This window comes from Lipotes vexillifer, unplaced genomic scaffold (genome assembly GCF_000442215.2).
Source record: "Lipotes vexillifer unplaced genomic scaffold, Lipotes_vexillifer_v1.1 scaffold1103, whole genome shotgun sequence".
Taxonomy (NCBI): domain Eukaryota; kingdom Metazoa; phylum Chordata; class Mammalia; order Artiodactyla; family Lipotidae; genus Lipotes; species Lipotes vexillifer.
This window is the reverse complement of record NW_006775759.1, coordinates 1303702-1322818: the sequence shown is the minus strand read 5'-3', so window position 1 is coordinate 1322818 and position 19117 is coordinate 1303702. Positions and strand designations below refer to the sequence as shown.

Sequence of the window (19117 nt, the reverse complement as noted above, 5' to 3'; positions counted from 1 at the left end):
AAGTTCCTTTAGCATTTGTTGTAAAGCTGGTTTGGTGGTGCTGTATTCTCTTAGCTTTTGCTTCTCTATAAAGGTTTTAATTTTTCTGTCGAAACTGAATGAGATTCTTGCTGGGTACAGTAATCTTGGTTGTAGATTTTTCCCTTTCATCACTTTAAATATGTCCTGCCACTCCCTTCTGGCTTGCAGAGTTTATGCTGAAAGATCAGCTGTTATCCTTATGGGGATTCCCTTCTATGCTATTTGTTGCTTTTCCCTTGCTGCTTTTAATATTTTTTCTTTGTACCTAATTTTTGATAGTTTGATTAATATGTGTCTTGGTATGTTTCTCTGGTTTTATCCTGTATGGGACTCTCTGAGCTTCCTGGACTTGACTATTTCCTTTTCCATGTTAGGGAAGTTTTCAACTATAGTCTCTTCAAATATTTTCTCAGACCCTTTCTTTTTGTCTTCTTCTGGGACCCCTACAATTCAAATGTTGGTGTGTTTAATGTTGTCCCAGCGGTCTCTGAGACTGTCCTCAATTCTTTTCACTCTTTTTTCTTTATTTTGCTCCCTGGCAGTTATTTCCACCATTTTATCTTCCAGCTCACTTATCCGTTCTTCTGCCTCAGTTATTCTGCTATTGATTCCTTCTAGAGTATTTTTAATTTCAGTAATTGTGTTGTTCATCACTGTTTGTTTGCTCTTTAGTTCTTCTAGACCCTTGTTAAATGTTTCTTGTATTTTCACCATTCTGTTTCCGAGATTTTGGATCATCTTTACTATCATTACTCTGAATTCTTTTTCAGGTAGATTGCCTATTTTGTCTTCACTTATTTGGTGTTGTAGGTTTTTACCATGCTCCTTCATCTGTAACATATTTGTCATTTGTTTTTTTTTTGATGGGTGGGGCTGTATTCCTGTCTTACTGGTTGTTTGGCCTGATGCATCCAACACTGGAGTTTGCAGGCAGTTGGATAAAGCCCGGTCTTGGTGCTGAGATTAAGACCTCCGGGAGGCCTCACTCCGATTAATAAACCCTGGGGTTTGAGGTTCTCTGTTAGTCCAGTGGTTTGGACTCAGAGCTTGCACCACAGGAGCTTGGGCCCAACCTCTGGAATAGGAACCAAGATCCTGCAAGCTGCAGGGTGTGGCAAAAAAAAAAAAAAGGAAAGAAATAGAAAAAAAGGAAAGAAAAAAAAAGATTAAAAAGCAGTATAATATCAAAGAATAAAAAACAAAATAAATTTAGAAAGATAAAAAATATATTAGGAAAAATAAAAATATAATTGAAACAACTGCCAGAAGGTAAAATAAAAGCATAACAGAAAAAAGAAAGGGGTGGTGGGGGGGGCAGGGGAACAAGCCAAAAGAAGAGAACAATAACAAGTATAAAGAATAAAATAAAATTAGAAAAATAAAAGATTAGGAAAAATAAAATATAAATGAATGAACAACAATGAATCAACAAGGTAGAATAGAAGTACAATCTAAAAGAGGAAAAAAGAAGAGAGGAAAAAAATGAAGAAAAAAATAGCCTTGGCTATGGGTTCGGAGTTTAGGCAGGGGTGGAACTTAGGCAGGCGTGGGGTTAGGGTGGGGCAGGCCCTAGGTGGGTGGGGGGGTGACATTTGAGCATGGGGCTGGGCCTAGGCTCAGGACCCACACAGCTGGAAAAGGCCTTGGGGGCGGGGCTTAGGCAGGGTGATGTTCAAGCATGGGGCGGGGCCTCTGCTTAGGACCCAGTCTGTGGGGGTTCCTCCCATCCTCATAGATGTCCGTGGTCCACCACCGGTGCTTGGTAGGTGCCCTAGTTGTGTAGAGACACGAATTCTGCGTCCTCCTAGTCCACCATCTTGATTCCGACCTCTGCCGAGTACCTTCTTGCTTCAGTTTCTGATATATCCGTTGCTCCGGGCCATCAGGCAGGCTGGCTCCTTACTGGCACGCACACTCGCACTGGTGGTCATGAAGACCAGAATTCTGCACCTGGAGAAACTTTTCAGCCGGCCAGGCAGCCACAGGGAGGTGGACTGGGGCAGTACTATGTTTTATGTTAAGTTCTCAGCTTGCGAAATTTTAGAATACAACAGATTATAAAGTTTACTCCAAACTTATGTGAGGGCAGGCCTATTGTTATGAACTCTCAGAGAAGATCTTTTTTTTTATTCAGCGCTCAAAAGAATACAGACAAGCTTCTTGTTCTGATGGGCAAAGATTGTTCTCCTACACCCTTTCATTAAGGGTGTAGCTTTCTGAGGTTCCAGAGAGCTACAAAAGGTGGTATGTCTCAATTACACTTTTCTATCACATATAGACAAATTTTTATCATTTTTCTGTGACCATTAATTCACAGGAAATGTGGTTACTGATACAGGCAAACCCTGTCCCTGAAAATGACCACAGCCAACAGTTAACTGGTCTTCCGCTAGCTACTTATTCATTTTTGGTCTCTGAGCACCTCCCTTACATATTCTGACCTCATGTAATCATTGAAAAGGAAGTCTATTAAGCAATTCTACTGTAGACAGTCTATGAAGCATCTTTGTAGCAGGATGGATTTCAAGCTATCCAGTCAAGAATGGAAGTCTACACTGATTTTTAAGTGGGTGCGATACTGTGATTATAGTAAGAAATATATATATTGGTTTTCATCCAAGGTTTCTGCCACATAGCTCCTACCACACTTGTAATTTCCTATATAAGAATTATAGGTGCATCTTTTGTTATAATATTTAGTTTTGTCCTATTTCCTGAAATAGCTCTGAAGTGATAAAAATGAAGTGAATGTCCTGCTATTCATAACAAGCCCTTTCAGCCACACCTGAGTTTATGTTAATGAGGAGACTTTTGGAAAGCCCCTAAGGATGGGGGCTGGTTGTTAGAGGAACCAACCTTAGGATGTGAGGTTCAGAACTTTCAGCCCTATCTCCCAGACCTCTGGGGCTGGAGACTGACTTAATCACCAACAGCCAATGTGTTACTCATTCATGCTTACATAATGGAGCCTCCACAAAAATCCCTGAACCAGGAGCTTAAGAGAGCTTCCAAGTTTGTGAACATGGCATACCTGGAGAAGGCATGGGAGCTCGGCAACCCTTTCCCCATACCTTGACATATGCATCTGTTCTATCTGGCAGTTCCTGAGTTATAGCCTTTTACAAAAAACTGGTGATCTAGTAAGTAAACTCTTTTCCTGAGTCTGTGTGCTGCTCTGGCAAATTAACTGAACCTGAGGAAGGGGATGTGGAAACCTCTGATTTATAGCCAGTCCTCAGAAGCACAGGTAACAACCTGGACTTGAAATTGGAGTCAGAAAGGGGTTGGAGGGTGTAGGTTCTTGTGGGACTGAGCCCTTAACCTGTGGAATCTAACACTATTTCTCCAGGCAGACAGTACCAGAACTGGATTAAACTGTAGGACACCAAGCTAGGTGTCCAGAGAGTTGGAGAACTGTTTGGTGCTGGGGGGAAAACCCATATGCATATAGTCACACAAGTGCCAGAAGTATTGAGATCTTAAAGAAACACAGGAGTGCTTTTCCCTAGACGATGGATAACATCATAATTGAATCACAGTGAAAATCAGGGTCAATCTAGTCACTTTTAGAACTTTCAAGGTGTTGAGAAATTTTGTTTTTATTTGTTACCCGACTTACACTGAATTGTTGGTCCACATTATTTACTTCCTTGTTCCTGGGTTATACATTACTCTCTGCCCATGGCCTTAGGAAGAGTATAGTGTGCTTTCCTGCTCCTTCACTTTGGGTTTGTCCATGTGACCTGCTTTGGCCAACAGACTATTAATGGAAGCAACACAAACAGAGGCTTAAAATGTGTTTGAATGGTTGCACTCGCTCCTTTGCATTTCTGCTATTGCTATGAGACCATGTCTCAGGTAGCTTCCTGGTTCCAGAAGAGAGGTACACGGACCAGAATCCAGACTGTGGAGTTCAAGTTTAGCCTAGAACAGCAGAACTCAAACTGACATGCAGATGCATGAGAAAGAAATACATGTTGCTATAAACCACTAAATTTGGGTAGTTTTTCATGTACATTACTGTGAAAATAGCTGACCAATATATTTACTTTGTGAGTAGTTCTTAGGCCCTTTCCCTAAAATGAAGCACTTGAAATGTATTAGTCTAAGTTTTTTTACCTGAAATTTTTTGATCTGCTCAACAGACTAGGTTAAATTAGTTATACTATAATACATAATGATTTGCCTTGGAGTCTGTCAATAACATCTAAGATAAAATGGAGTACCAACCTGGTATTTATGTAAGAAGGAAAGATCAGTAGTTTCATTTAAAGGAACAGAAGACGATGTGACATGAACATATGGATTTAATTCTGCAATATGTTGAAGTACAGCTTCAGCCCTAAAAAAAGAAAAGAAAAAGAAAGAAAAAAGACTTTTACTACTCTTTTGTTCAATAAATATACTCAATCTTTCAAACTTGGACACTTTGATGACAGAAGAACCTGAATGTTACAAAATTTCATGGGAATTTAAACTGCAGAGGAATAAAAGAAGTTAAAACTTATTTTTACTATACAATCTTGAGATGTAGCACACTGTCATATTCCATAGTAAGTCACATAATCTCAAAGTGTACCCTTATAGGTCAATGCTCCTTAAGGCTCTTAATGATTCAGCAATAATAAAGACCTACTTAAATAATCTTAAAGAAATGCATTTCTAGGTAGCAATGTGAATGTATTACATTTCTGACAAATTTAAATAATTAAATGTCAACACTTACTTATCTACAGTAGAGTGAATTTATGGCGATGAGTTAAACAACTATGATTGAACTGGTGTTCTGGATACAGAAAATATTCTAAGTAACTACAACAGTTAAAAAAAAAAAATCCTATGATAATACATCAAAATATCTTATTTTCACCTGTTTCTCATACTAACAACATCATCTTCACAGAGAAAGAAGTTGGTCCCTAGATCCCATGCTTGGCATTCTTCTGTATCATGAATTGTAAGTGCCTTCAAAAAAGAGAAAAATATCTGTTAAAGTCAGGAGTAAGACAAGGATGCTCATTATTTCCAATACTATTTACACTGACTTGGAAGAATTATCTAATTAGACAATAGAAAGTAAAGTCTTAGTAATTGGAAAGGTTATAGAGTTAGATCCATTCACAGATGATATGACTATATTTTCTGATATGACAGAAAAGTTCATGGAAAAACTACTTTATTATTTTTTTTATAATGCAAAATAATTTTTTAATGCTAGTATATGATTTTTTTGGCAGAGATTACTGTTACATTAACTTGAATATAGCTTCATTATTCAACTGTCAACTGTGAAGTGAGATAAGACAAATGTTAAAAGCAGGGTTTTGATTACTTAACACAGTAAAATTGTAATTCCAAGTTACAGAGACGTTCACGTAACGATAGTTTTAAGCTACTGGCTAATAGCTGTATACTGATGACAATAAGAATAATACTTTCCACTTATGACATTTATCAATAACAATTCTCAATTAATTAAGTTAAAAATAATTAACATGATGGTAATATTGTAATTCCAAATAAATATACTATATGCTTGCTGTAGGTGTGTGTATATGTACTTTATTTTTCAGATAGTACTGAACCCTAGTTGACTTTAAAAAATGAATAAATTAGGCATATTACCATGCACTTACATCACCAGGGTGCCTTTATGCTATGTGAAAAACTACTTTAAAAAACAGTAAGAGAATTTAAGTTTAGAAAAGTAGCACGTTATACAGATCAACATATATACAAAGATTTTAAAAATTCACATAAACTAACATTTCCAAATGGTCATGTTCTAAGTAAGAAAGAAAACTAACTGGAAAATATATTTTTAACTTATATTTCAAGCCACAAATCTTATAATAAAAAGGGGCAAGGTATATGAACACAGAGTATACTGAAAAAGAAATACATAGGGCCCTTTAAAATATTTAAGCATGTTCAACCTTGCTCAAGAATGAAACACCTTTTCTCATTCATCAGAATGGCATAAATCCAAATTGGTGAGAGTGAAGTAAATCAGGCATTCTCATACATTACTGGTGGGAATATGAAGTAGCACAAAACCTCAAAGGAAAAAAAATTGGCATTCTTTTGCAAAATGAAAAGTACATTTCTCCTTTGACACAGCAATCCCACTTTTAAGAATCTATCACGAAGACACACTGGAAATAATACAAAAATACATATGTACAAGACTCTTAGCTGCAGCACTATGTGTAATAGCAACAGACTGGAAATAATCAAAATGTCCACCAATGAGGAACTGGGTATAATTACGTATGATACATCAACACAACATATATCCATGCAGCTATGAAAAAAATAAGTGAAAAAATATATTTATCACTATGGAGTAATATCAGGATATGCTGGTATGTGATAAAAAGCAAGGTAGAAGTATGGCACTTTACCTAAGAAAGGCGGGTGGAGATAAATATGTACACACACACGTACAAATTTGCATGTCTATATGTATGTATTTGTTTATATTTAAAAAACAGATTAAAAAAAGAAGGCAATCTAATAAGGGAAGGAGGAAATAGAGTAGAGAGATGCTAGACTTACCTGAATATACTTTGCTTTATAAATTTGACTTTGAATTATATGTCTCATATAATAATAAAACTAAATCAAATTAAAAAAGCAATCCCTAAAAATCCAAAGTAAAATGAATAAAGGGACAAAACTATCTATTTGAATTTGTTGCATAATTACACAAAGGAATTATTTAAAGTGACTTAAGATAAAGCAGTTAATTTTGTCTGCCAAATCCAGATGGGATACTAAGGATAAAAAAATTTATCTTAAATTGTTTTCAATAATCATATTGTTATTAATAATGCTGGAACTGATATTTCAAAACTATGTCATAGATATAATAGGATATAATATAGGATAAAGCAAATAAGTAATCAGGTTCATGTCATTAAGACCCAAAACCTTATAGTAAGAGAAGAGATACAAATATAAAATCTAAGAAGTAAATAAGTAAATACCCTATAATCCTAAACTTGAAACTCAGAAATTTCAGTGTTCATTCACAATGAATGTTCTAGCTCTGTCCACTGGTAAGACTTTACAGGCAGAGACAACCAAAGAATACTGGGGTAGTGTCAAAAGGACTCAAGGACTTCAAGAAGATCCCCAAAAGCAAAGAAACAACCTGAGCATCAATGACTCAAAACATATCAAATACGTTTAAATCCATCATGACGTTCACATACACACATACCACCCAAGTTGCACCTGTCACTGTTGAGGGATCAGAGAAAACCAGTGATTTTGAAAAGTAGTAAATAAAGGGGGAAAATTAAGTATTTATCTTGCCTTTTACCCATGTACTAACTATATGTAGCGAAACCAAACAAGTGATGAATGGAAACTTTTCTAAAATATTATTCCCATTAATAAATGAAATAGAAATGACAGAAATAGAATATCACAGCCCCAATAAAATAATGATCTAGGCAGTGATCATTAATAGGTAGTAATAATCACAAAAAAAGATAACAGAATATTATTTCCTCCTGATGGGAGAACACAATATCACTTGTGAAGCAGTAGTGCCAAAAGAATCAAATCTGAATCTGATTCTCTGGATATAACGACCAGTTTATAAGAAATACAGAGATGGAGGTACACGTGACAAATGACCTGATTTCTTTAAAAAGTAAATTGAAAGGAAGAAAAAGAATCAGGGAAGGGAAATCTATTGATTCGAAGAAACCAAGTCCAGTATATGGACTTTACTTGGATCCTGATTAGAACAAAACAAATTAAAGAAAAATTCTTTCTTTAGATGATTGGGAAAATATGGACTCTAACTAGATACTTGACGATTGTGGTAGGCAGGCTTCAAAGATACCCCAATGATTCCCACTTCTTGATATTCAGGGCTTTGTGCAATCCCGTCTCCTCCTAGTGACTTGCTTTTAAGGACTATACCATAGGTGATGGAATGTCACTTCTGAGATTAGGTTACAATACACGGGCCTCTCACTGTTGTGGCCTCTCCTGTTGCGGAGCACAGGCTCTGGACACGCAGGCTCAGCAGCCATGGCTCATGGGCCCAGCCGCTCCGCGGCATGTGGGATCTTCCCAGACCGGGGCACGAACCCGTGTCCCCTGAATCGGCAGGCAGACTCTCAACCACTGCGCCACCAGGGGAGCCCCTCCCTTTCTTGTCTTTTGCTTGCTTACTCCGATGGAACAAGCTGCCATATTGTGAGCTGCCCTATGAAGAGGGCCACATGGCAAGGAACTGAGGGTGACCTCCGACTAATAGCCAGCAAGGGACTGAGGTGGGAACGATGAACGACACAACCTTGCCCCTGAATCCTATCAATAACTACATGGGCAGGTTTGGGAAGCAGATCCTTTCCCTAGCCTCAAGATGACTGCAGGCCCTGCCAATATCAGTGACTGGAGCTTTGTGAAAGATCCTGAGGACTCTTCTAAGTTGCACCTGATTCCTGCCCCAAAGAAACTGAGGTAAATTCTGTTAAGTTGCTAAGTTCTGTTTAAAGATAACAATGATCTTAAAAAAACTGTTAATGTTTTTAGGTGTGGAAGTGATACTGTGGTTGTTTTCAAAAGGCACCCTTATCTTTTAGAGCTATATAGTAAAATATTTAAGAATGATATAATAGGATGTCTGAGATTGATATTAAAATAATTTGGCAGTTGGGGGCAATGGGGAATAGGAAGAAGATACATGAAACAAATTTGTCTATGAGCTAATAACTGCAGGTGCATGATGGATACATGGGGTTTTGCTAACACTATTCTCTTTTTCTGGATAACTTTGAAATTTTCTGTAATAAGTTTTTTAAAAGGAGGAAAATAGAGAATTATGACAATTTTGCTACTAAATGAAAAAGCAATAATTAGGCCAAAGTGTAACTAATATTACCACTACGGACGAGGGGGAAAAAAAAGACTTCATAACAAACAATTCTTCTTACCAAGGACATTTACTCACCTTAATCCCTGCAAGAACAAGATTCTTTGCTATAAAGGGAGAAGAAGAAAAAAAGGAATAGCTTAATATTAGGAATTGTATATTAGATATGTCTTCATGGAGTTTGGTTAAATCTCTGAATAATTTTAACTTTTTACTACCTAAGAAATATAGGTTCCTTAGAAAATATGGATGAACAAAAAGAAAAAAATAAAATTTTCCATAATCAAACCACACTGAGATAATCATTCTTAAAATTTTAGTGTATGCTTCCAGACATGCTGTTATGAATGTGTGCATGTGTGCTCTATCATAATGAATTAATGGATACATAGAAAGATCATTAATACCTATCAACATCACAAAAAGAGAAGCAGGAGAGCCATTACTGGTTCCTTGTGGAAGAATGTAACAGTATGAAATATTCTTGCCCCAGCTGCCCCCCCACCCAAAATCAAAACTGAATCCGATCAAGGTTTTGGATCTAATTTCCTTTATAGCAAATAATATAAGGGAAAGGAATTAAATTCTTTAAATTATGTTGCTCAAAAGCATCATATAAAATTATGAATAAAAATACTGCTTACCAATTTCCAAACCAAGACCACCCATACCACTTAAGAAAACATGGGACTTGGCCATCTTCTGCATTGCTGTGTCTCCAAGAACGTACCTCTGTCGACTACATGTAAAACATAATGAAAAATTATTTTACCAAAATTGTATATCCTTTTAAAATCATTTGTGAAATAACCTGGCAGCTAGATCCTGCCCACAGACTTGTTTTGGATCACTTGCATAGTGTTTAAAAGTTCTGAATTAATGTCAAATATATGACATATTTTTAAAAATTAGAAGATTTGGCACCACAGTCGACATTCCCTCATGGCTACAGAGTTGAGTAGGAGTTGCCCTGTTCAGAGAGGGAGGACTATGTGATCTAGATTTGCCACAGTTCCCATCCTTCTCCTCTCATTTACTACCTCGGTGGCCACCACAGGCATCTGAGTTTGTCACTTCCACTTAAAGCCTTTCACTGTGAAAAGGATTTCTCAGGCAAAAATTTGGTTTCCTTCCTTCTTGGAGTTTAGATGACTTAAAGTTAAGTAGTTTTCAAACATTATTTTAAATATAAAAGCTGATAAATTATATAAAGGACCTTGCTAAGTCATCCGTCCTAACAGTCACAAGGCAGTAAGTATCAGGATGAGAATTTCAAAAAATACACATCAGCAATTAAAAAAAGTCAGATATAGTAATAAAGTCAATAGTAAGAGTTTATTTGAAAGAACATTGATTAACTTGATGTTATACTAGTTTTTAAAGATAGGGGCATTCTAATGGCTTCTCACCAGAATTATTTTGAAAGATGAGTTCAGTATAAATAAATAATTCCAGAGCCCCTTGGGTTGCAAGCATTTCTTTTGGAATTGACACACACGCACATTTACAGATGCTGGTTTAATGTATGTTTGTTTAATATATAGATGTTTATTTAATTTCCATATTTCATCTATTGATATTCAATATAAAAGCCTGAAAAGGGGTCTCTTGTTTAGTAAGAAGAAACTTTGTAAACACAAGCTATCTTTACTATTTCCATCCTTATTCCCTACAATATATAATAAAAGCTAGACTTTTCATCTTTGTTTTTTAAAATTTATTTTATTGAAGTATAGTTAACTTACAATGTCGTTAGTTTCTGCTATACAGCAAAGTGATTCAGTTATACATATATATATATATATATTTTTTATATTCTTTTCTATTATGGCTTATTACAGGATATTGAATATAGTTCCCCATGCTATACAGTAGGACTTTGTTGTTTAATCATTCTATATATATATAAGTTTGTGTCTGCTAATCCGAAACTTCCAATCCATCCCTTCCCCACGGCAACCACAAGTCTGTTCTCTATTAGACTTTTCTTTTTAAATTGGTATTCACCATTTCTGCTTCAGAGATAAAATCGATTTATTTATGAAATATTTATTGAACATCTACTATGGTATGTATGGAACAGTGTATAGTCTTACAACCCTTATTTGTGTATTCCTAAACAATATATTTAAGTTTTGTCTGTTTTGGAACTTTATATAAAGTTCATTTGAATACTTTTATGAGTTATTCATATCAACGTAGCTGTTCATTAATTTTCATGTTGTATTCTATTATACTGTACTATTCTACTGTGATAATATACCATAATTTAGCTATTCTACAGTTTTGGACAGTTACCAATAATGAGACTATGAGTATTCTTATATATGTGTCATGGTACAAGTGTAGTAGTTTCTATAGCACATATATCTAGAAGAGGAAATGCAGGGTTAACTATTAGATAATGCCAAACTGTTTTCCAAAGTGGATGTACCAATTTACTCTCCTCCTGGCAGTGTATCAAAGCCCCCATAATTTCAAATCCTTAATGTGCTGGAAAAAGTTAACATAGCAGGCCTGATCTTTAGCCTGCTTATGGGGGCTAGCCCTTGGCCACTGCCTGTGAACTTGGCTTTTGAAATGTTTCCTATGCTAATAATTCTACTTTTCTTCCCTGAGTTTCCTGAAATAAAAACTCCGTAATTTTTAGGTTTTCTATTCTAAAATACACATGTAGAACTTTTTTTTTTTTTTTTTTTTTTTTTTTTGCGGTACGCGGGCCTCTCACTGCTGTGGCCTCTCCTGTTGCGGAGCACAGGCTCCGGATGCACAGGATCAGCGGCCATGGCTCACGGGCCCAACTGCTCTGCGGCATGTGGGATCTTCCTGGACCGGGGAACGAACCCGTGTCCCCTACATCGGCAGGCGGACTCTCAACCACTGCGCCACCGGGGAAGCCCCACATGTAGAACTTTAACTGATCTTAAACAGCATCCCAAATTTTGATCGATAGTACTTTAAATTACTATTCTCCAATTTTAATCATGATTCTTTTTTTGACTTTGGGTTCATCTGAAGTGTATTTTTAAATTTCTATTTTTATGAGGAATTTTACAATTATCTTTTGTGTTGACTTCTAGCTTAAATGTATTGTGAATAGACATCACAATCTATATAATTTTCACTCTTTAATATTTGAGAATTTCTTTGGTCAATTTTACAAATGTTCCATGGGTTCTTGAAAAGAATGTGTACTCTACAGTTGTTAGATACAACATTCCTTATATGTGCATTAGATTAATCTTAATAATCATGTTGATGAAATCTATACCTGTTCCGACTTTTTTGTTCGCTTGTTCTCTTGATTACTAAAAGCAACATTTAAAAAATGCCCCACTATGATTGTAAATTTGTCTATCCTCCTTATATATCAGTACCTGAACAGTGCTGACAGGTAAGAATAACAGCTAAAACTTAGTGTTTACTACACACCATGCACTGTTTTATTTGTATTAACTCATTTAATCCTCACAAAAATTCTATAAGCTCTATTGTTATTCCCATTTTTACAGAGAGAAAAACTTAATCATAGAGAAATTAAGCAATTTATAAACAGTGGAGGCAAGATTCAACCCAGGCAGTCTGGTCTTAGCATCCATATTCTTAACCACTATACTACACTGCACATAGATTAAGAAAGTTAAATCATTCTACAAGGCTTTTACAGGAAGAAAAAAAATCAGTTCCTGACCTAACTCTTCCCTACCCTGATTCCCAAGTCCTAAGAACAACCACCCTCAATTCTCTTAGTTATTAATCACTGTTTATTAATCACTGTTTTTAAACAGGGTCAGAAAGAATTTGTGTTCCTCTCAATAACATGTTTGTACTTTTTCTTGATTTTTCAGTTTTACATATTACCTATTAACTTCCAACTAAGAAAGACAGAATGACTTTTCTGAATACAAATCTGGTCAAATCATTTTCCTGCTTTCAAAACTTCAGCGGTTTCCTATTTCCCTTATGATAAAGTCTAGACTCTAATATTAGTCACAAAGCTGTTCATAATCTAGTCCCTGCTTGGCTCTCCAGTCTCATTTTTGTCACTCTACCAACAAACTCCATGTTCCAGGTGTACTAAAGGTTTTCAGTTCTCCAAACCTATTTTCTCTTTGGCTGTTAGATGTTTTTCTGGAATATTCCTCTTCCCCACTATTTTATGCCTGAATAACTCCTACTTGTCTTCAGGTCTCAAATTATATGTTATTTTCCCCCATGATACTTCCCCTGATACCCCTAAACTTGCTTAAAACAGTGTTAGATCATCTTTTGTGTGCATCCATAACACCCTACATTCAATCTATTATAACAATTGACACAGTGTATTTTCACTATTTGTCTATTTTTCCTAGGAGATGTAGATTCCTTAAGACAGGGCCTGCCTTATTTACTACTGTATCCCCATTGACTAACAGGGCCTGGCGTATAACAGACACACAAAACCGATTTGCTAAATTAATGAAAGAAATGAATTGGCACACAAGAACAACACTTTTAGGCTCTACTAAGCAGAGGGCTTGAATTCTTTTTCCTACATTCACAGTCATAAAAACTACATTAGAAAAATATGTTTTTCATCTCATACTTGTCTTCATCAATTATTTTTAAGATTACTTAGGTAAATAATGAATAGCCATGACACAAACGTGGTTATAAATGACAAAGAACATCCAGACAAAAGAATAAAATTAATATATATGAGCCAAGGTTTTCAAAGAATCATATCTCAGACAAATTCTCAACAGTTGATTAAATTACCTGCCTTTTCAATGTTGGCCACCAAGGGGAAGGGTACTAAGTAAGTGCCTAGTTTGTGCTAGGCAATGGCAGGTACTCTGCAATTGACCCTTAAGTCTTATCAGATGGGATTTAAAGAGCTGAGAGTGTAACTTCAAGCCCAGCATTGATACATTACAGCTGACTGTATTAAATGAACATGCAATGTATCAGTGAATGTATCCAGTAAAAAAGAAATTTCCAAGGCTAACTACTCTACTTTTAAAGAGCCCTATTTATTAAAGATTCTTCCTTTAATGAAGGTACAATATCTCCCTGTAGTTTTCACCACTAGTTTTAATTTTACCTCCTTGGGGCCATAGGAAACTTGTCTAATCCCTCTTCGATGTGACAGCCCTCCAAACATTTGAAGACGGTATTCAGGTTCCTCCAGGTTTTTCCAGGCTAAACATCTCCAGTTCCTTAAACAACTCCAAACATGGCATCATTTTGAGTCCCCCATAACACTCTAATCACTATCTTCTGGATGTACTTCAATTATCTTCAGGCATTCATAAATTTATTAAAATATCTATTTCAAGGCAGGCACTGGCACTGTGTGGGGATCAAGATAGCAACAATCTCATGAGGTACTGTGAGGATTAAATTATTTAAAATAAAATATATAAAATACCTAGGAGGATGCCTGCGACATGTTATTGGGGGGGATAAATAATCAAATAATCCATTATTAAGTACTATATACAGAAGTACCAGAAACTAAGGGAACCTGAAATACAGAAGAGAAAGTGATTATCTCTATCAGTGGAGGTCATGGAAAGCTTCACAAATGAGGTTCATCCAAGTTGAAATCTGAAGACTTAGGAGTTAAATTAATCAAAGAAGGAAAAGCATTCTATGCTAGGAAAAAGAAAAGCATGAAAAAGAATGGCAGGTAAGAGATACATAGTATGTACCTAAGACTTCCACTTCTGGCCTTGGTTAAGTAACAGGGACCAGATTTATCCTCTTTCTAGCTTAAACAATTGAAAACTGGACAATATAAATGAAACAACAGATTTGAGACACTGGAAAATAGGTAACTGAGGACAGTAATCTCAGAGAAGAAAAATAAATGAGGTGAGTTTTATGATTGCCTAGCCACTGCCTGGAGAGTTTCCAGGAGACAGAGCAGGAAGGGAACCCCAGGAAGAGCCTGGTGGTCTCCTTGTTGAATTGAAGAGACAGAGCTGTGAATTCAAGGCTAGAATTTGTGAGCAGAAAGATGCACAGAGAGAACACCAGACATCTGTAGAGGGTTCTCCTTGAGTCTTCAGCTAAGTTAAGATGAGGAAACAACCTCAAGCTGGGGAAAGAATCAGGTGACAAGTGCAAGTGAAACAATCACTGTTTTTAAACAGGGTCAGAAAGAGTTTGTGTTCCTCTCCAGCCAAATGGAAAACCTTTTAATACAGAGGGCACTGGATAGAATACTCCAAAGAATATTACATCAATACTGGGGGAAAGTAGCCTCAGAATTGAGTCTCCTCTCATCTCACCTAACAAAGCTTAAAAGTAAGTAAGCCTTGAGAAAATAAAATTGTTTTCAAGTAATTTAACTGTGTCCCTGAAAAAGCTCAAGAATGTTTAAAGGAATTCAAGATTATCCAGCAACCAATAAAGTAAAATTCATAATGTCTGACATACACTAAAAAATTACAGATATGCAAAAGATCAAGAAAATACAACTTACAGTGAACAGAAAAATCAACAATAGAACACATTTAGAAATGACATGATAGAATGTGTAAACAGACATTAAAATAATTAAAAATATAATTTATATGCTCAAGAAGCAGCAAAACTTTTAGAGATGAAAACTATAAAATCTAAGATGAAAAATACTCTGGATGGAATTAACAACAGATTCAACACTGCAGAATTGAAGCTGAAGACATGGCAACAGACTTTACAAAATTAAACACAAAGATTAAAACAAAAAAGACTGGAAAAAAACCCCCAAACAAACCCCAAAACCCAGAGCTTAAATGAGCTGCAGGACAACTCCACTTGGTCTAATATATGTGAAACTGAGGTCCCTGAAAGAGACTAGAGAAAGGGGGAGAGAAAAACGTAACTGAAGAACTAAACAGTTAAAATTTTCCCGGGAACACAATAAACTCACAGACCATGGTGCAAACAAAGAACAAGTTACATAAAGAAAACTATACCAAGGCATATCATAATTGCTTAATACTGGGGATCATGAGGAAATATTAAAAAAATCAGAGAAAACAGATCATGCAGAGGAAAGGTACAAATGACAACTTTCTCCCAGGAAAGCAGTACAAATCAGATGGCAGTGGCACAACATTTTTGTAACACTGAAAAGGGAGACACTGTCAACCTAAAATTCTATACTCAATTTCAAAAAAAGGAAGTAAAGACTTCAATGGACATACAAAAGGTGAAAGAATTCATTGCTGGCAGACCTTCACTATAAGAAATGTTATAGCAAATCCTCAGGCAGAAGGAAAATGATACCAGATGGAAATCTTAATTTACACAAAGGAATAGAGAATATCAGAAATGACAAATCTATGGATAAATACAAAACCCCCTTTTCTTTATTTTTAAAATCTCTTTTAATGATAATTGACTGCTTAAGCCAAAAACAATAATGTACTGAGTTTATAACATATGTAGAAGTAAAATGTTGAGACAACAATAACTCAAATCCTGGAACAGGAAAAACAAAAGTACACTGTTGTAACCTTCTTATGTCATACAGGAAGTGACAGAATAAGATTTGAACATACACTGTGACACATTAAAGATGTACACTATAAACCATAAAGTAATCACTAAAAAAGGCAAAAGAAAGAAGTACAGCTGACTCTTGAACAACACAGGTTTAAACTGTGTCCACTTATACGTGGATTTGTTTCAATAAATATAGTCAGCCCTCCATATTCACATCTGAGGATATGGAGGGCCAACTGCATTCATTGTACTACATTACTTGATGTAAGAGGCTTGAGCATTCATGGATTTTGGTGTACATGGAGGCTCCTGGAACCAATCCCCCATGGGTAGTGAGGGACACCTGTAGAGTAACATGCCAATTAAAGGAGATAAAATATAATTAAAATACTCAATTATTCAACAACCAAAAAAGGAGAGAGAGAGAAAAGGAACACCAATAACAGATTAGGCAGTTAGAAAACAAACAGCAAAAACAGTATCAACATTCCACATTAAATATAAATGGTTTAAATACTCCATTAAAAGACAAACAGTGAGGGACCTCCCTGGTGGTCCAGTGGTGAAGAAAACACCTTTCAATGCAGGGGACGCGGGTTTGATCCCTGGTCAGGGAACTAAGATCCTACAAGCTGTGGGGCAACTAAACCCTCATGCCACAACTACTGAGCCTTTGCGCTCTGGAGCCCGTGTGCCACAACTAGAGAGAAGCCTGTGCGCTGCAACTAAAGAAGCCTACACGCTGCAATGAAGAGCCTACGCACCACAACTAAGACCCAATGCAGCCTAATTAATTAATTAAAAAAAAAAAAGAGGGCTTCCCTGGTGGTGCAGTGGTTGAGAGTCCGCCTGCCGATGCAGGGGATGCGGGTTCATGCCCCGGTCCGGGAAGATTCCACATGCCGTGGAGCGGCTGGGCCCGTGAGCCATGGCCGCTGAGCCTGTGCATCTGGAGCCTGTGCTCCACAACGGGAGAGGCCACAACAGTGAGAGGCCCGTGTACCGCAAAAAAAACCCCAAAAAACCAAAAAAACAAGACTGTCAGATTGAATAAAAAGAAAAATCCGACTATATTCTATCTATAAGGAGCCCAAATTTAAATATACAAATGAAAGTCAAAGGGTGGAAAAAGATATCATGCTACCAATAATCAAGAGAAAAGCAGAATTTAATATCAGATAAACAGATTTCAGAGCAAAGAAAATCACCAGGATACAGAGGGCCATTTCATAATGATAAAATGGTCAACACATCAAGAGGACATAACAATTCTAAATGTTTATGCACTAATAACAGAGCTTCAACCTATGTGAAGCAAAAACTGGTAGAACTGAAATAAGAAATACACAAACAGGAAATTATGGACACCACCACTCTCTCAGTAACTGATCTAAAGAATGACAGAAAATCAGTAACGATACAGAAGAGCTGAACAACACTATTAATCGATTTGACCTAATTGACATTGCTAGGACAATCCAATAAATAACAGAATACACATTCTTTCCAAATGCACACAGAACATTGACCAAGATAGACCACAGTCTGCACTAAAAAACTTAAAAAAAAAATTTAAGTCACCCAAATTATGCCCACTGATAACAGCGGAATTACTAGAGATCAAGCATAGAAAGATCTCTGGTAAAATTCCTCAATATTTGGAAAACAAATAAGACACTTCTAAATGATGCATGGGTCAAAGAAATCAAAAGAAAATTACAAGTTTTCTGAACTGAATGAAAATGAACACATACCTGTCAAATATATACAAAGCAGTGCTCCAAAGAAAAATTTTAGCATGAAATGGCTATATTAAAAAAGAAGGGTCTCAAAAATCAATGATCTCAATTTCTACCTTAAGAAATTAGAAAAAGGGCAAATTAAGCTAAAAATAAGCAGGAAAAAACCCTCAAAAGAACAGAAATCACTGAAATACAAAACAGAAGAAGTATTAAAAAAATCAATTAAACTAAAAGCTGGTTCTCTGAGAAGACAATAAAAATTGATAAACCTCTAGCCAGAATGATCAGGAAAAAAGAGAAGACAGAAAAATTACCATTATCAGGAATGAGCAAGGGAACATCATTCAGATCTTACAGACACTGAAAAGGATATTCTGGGAATATTACAAACAACTTTATGCCACTAATTTCAACCACTAAAATAAATGAACATATTCTTTTTTTTTTTTTTTTTAGATGTTGGGGGTAGGAATTTAGTAATTTATTTATTTATTTTTGCTGTGTTGGGTCTTCGTTTCTGTGTGAGGGCTTTCTCTAGTTGTGGCAAGCGGGGACCACTCTTCATCGCGGTACGCGGGCCTCTCACTATCGCGGCCTCTCTTGTTGCAGAGCACGGGCTCCAGACGCGCAGGCTCAGTAGTTGTGGCTCACAGGCCTAGTTGCTCCATGGCATATGGGATCCTCCAAGACCAGGGCTCGAACCCGTGTCCCCTGCATTAGCAGGCAGATTCTCAACCACTGCACCACCAGGGAAGCCCTAAAGTTCACTCAAGAAAAAATATATTACCTGAATATCCCTTTATCTATTAGCTGTTTAATATGTAGTTAAAAACTTTCCCACAAAGAAAACTCCAAAGACAGCTTCATTGTGAATTCTACCAAAAATTTAAGAAAAAAATACCAATTCTACACCAACTTTCTAGAAATTTGAAAAAGAAATACCTCTCAGCTTATTGTGTAAGGTCAGCATCACCCTGAT

The 19117-nt window shown here is 36.3% G+C and overlaps 1 protein-coding gene across 1 annotated transcript in view; it reads right to left on the bottom strand.

The window, feature by feature from the left end:
• Nucleotides 1-4251: 4251 nt before the first annotated feature.
• Nucleotides 4252-19117, bottom strand: part of LOC103083284 (ubiquitin-like modifier-activating enzyme 6) — a gene marked incomplete at its 3' end in the record, with an annotated part of 33513 nt that continues 18647 nt past the window's right edge. The window contains exons 3-6 of the mRNA XM_007450182.1: nt 9562-9656; nt 8996-9024; nt 4892-4986; nt 4252-4363 (exon numbers count right to left, since the gene is read on the bottom strand). Of these exons, the coding sequence (XP_007450244.1) occupies nt 4252-4363; nt 4892-4986; nt 8996-9024; nt 9562-9656 (331 nt within the window). The remainder of the gene's footprint in view (nt 4364-4891; nt 4987-8995; nt 9025-9561; nt 9657-19117) is intronic.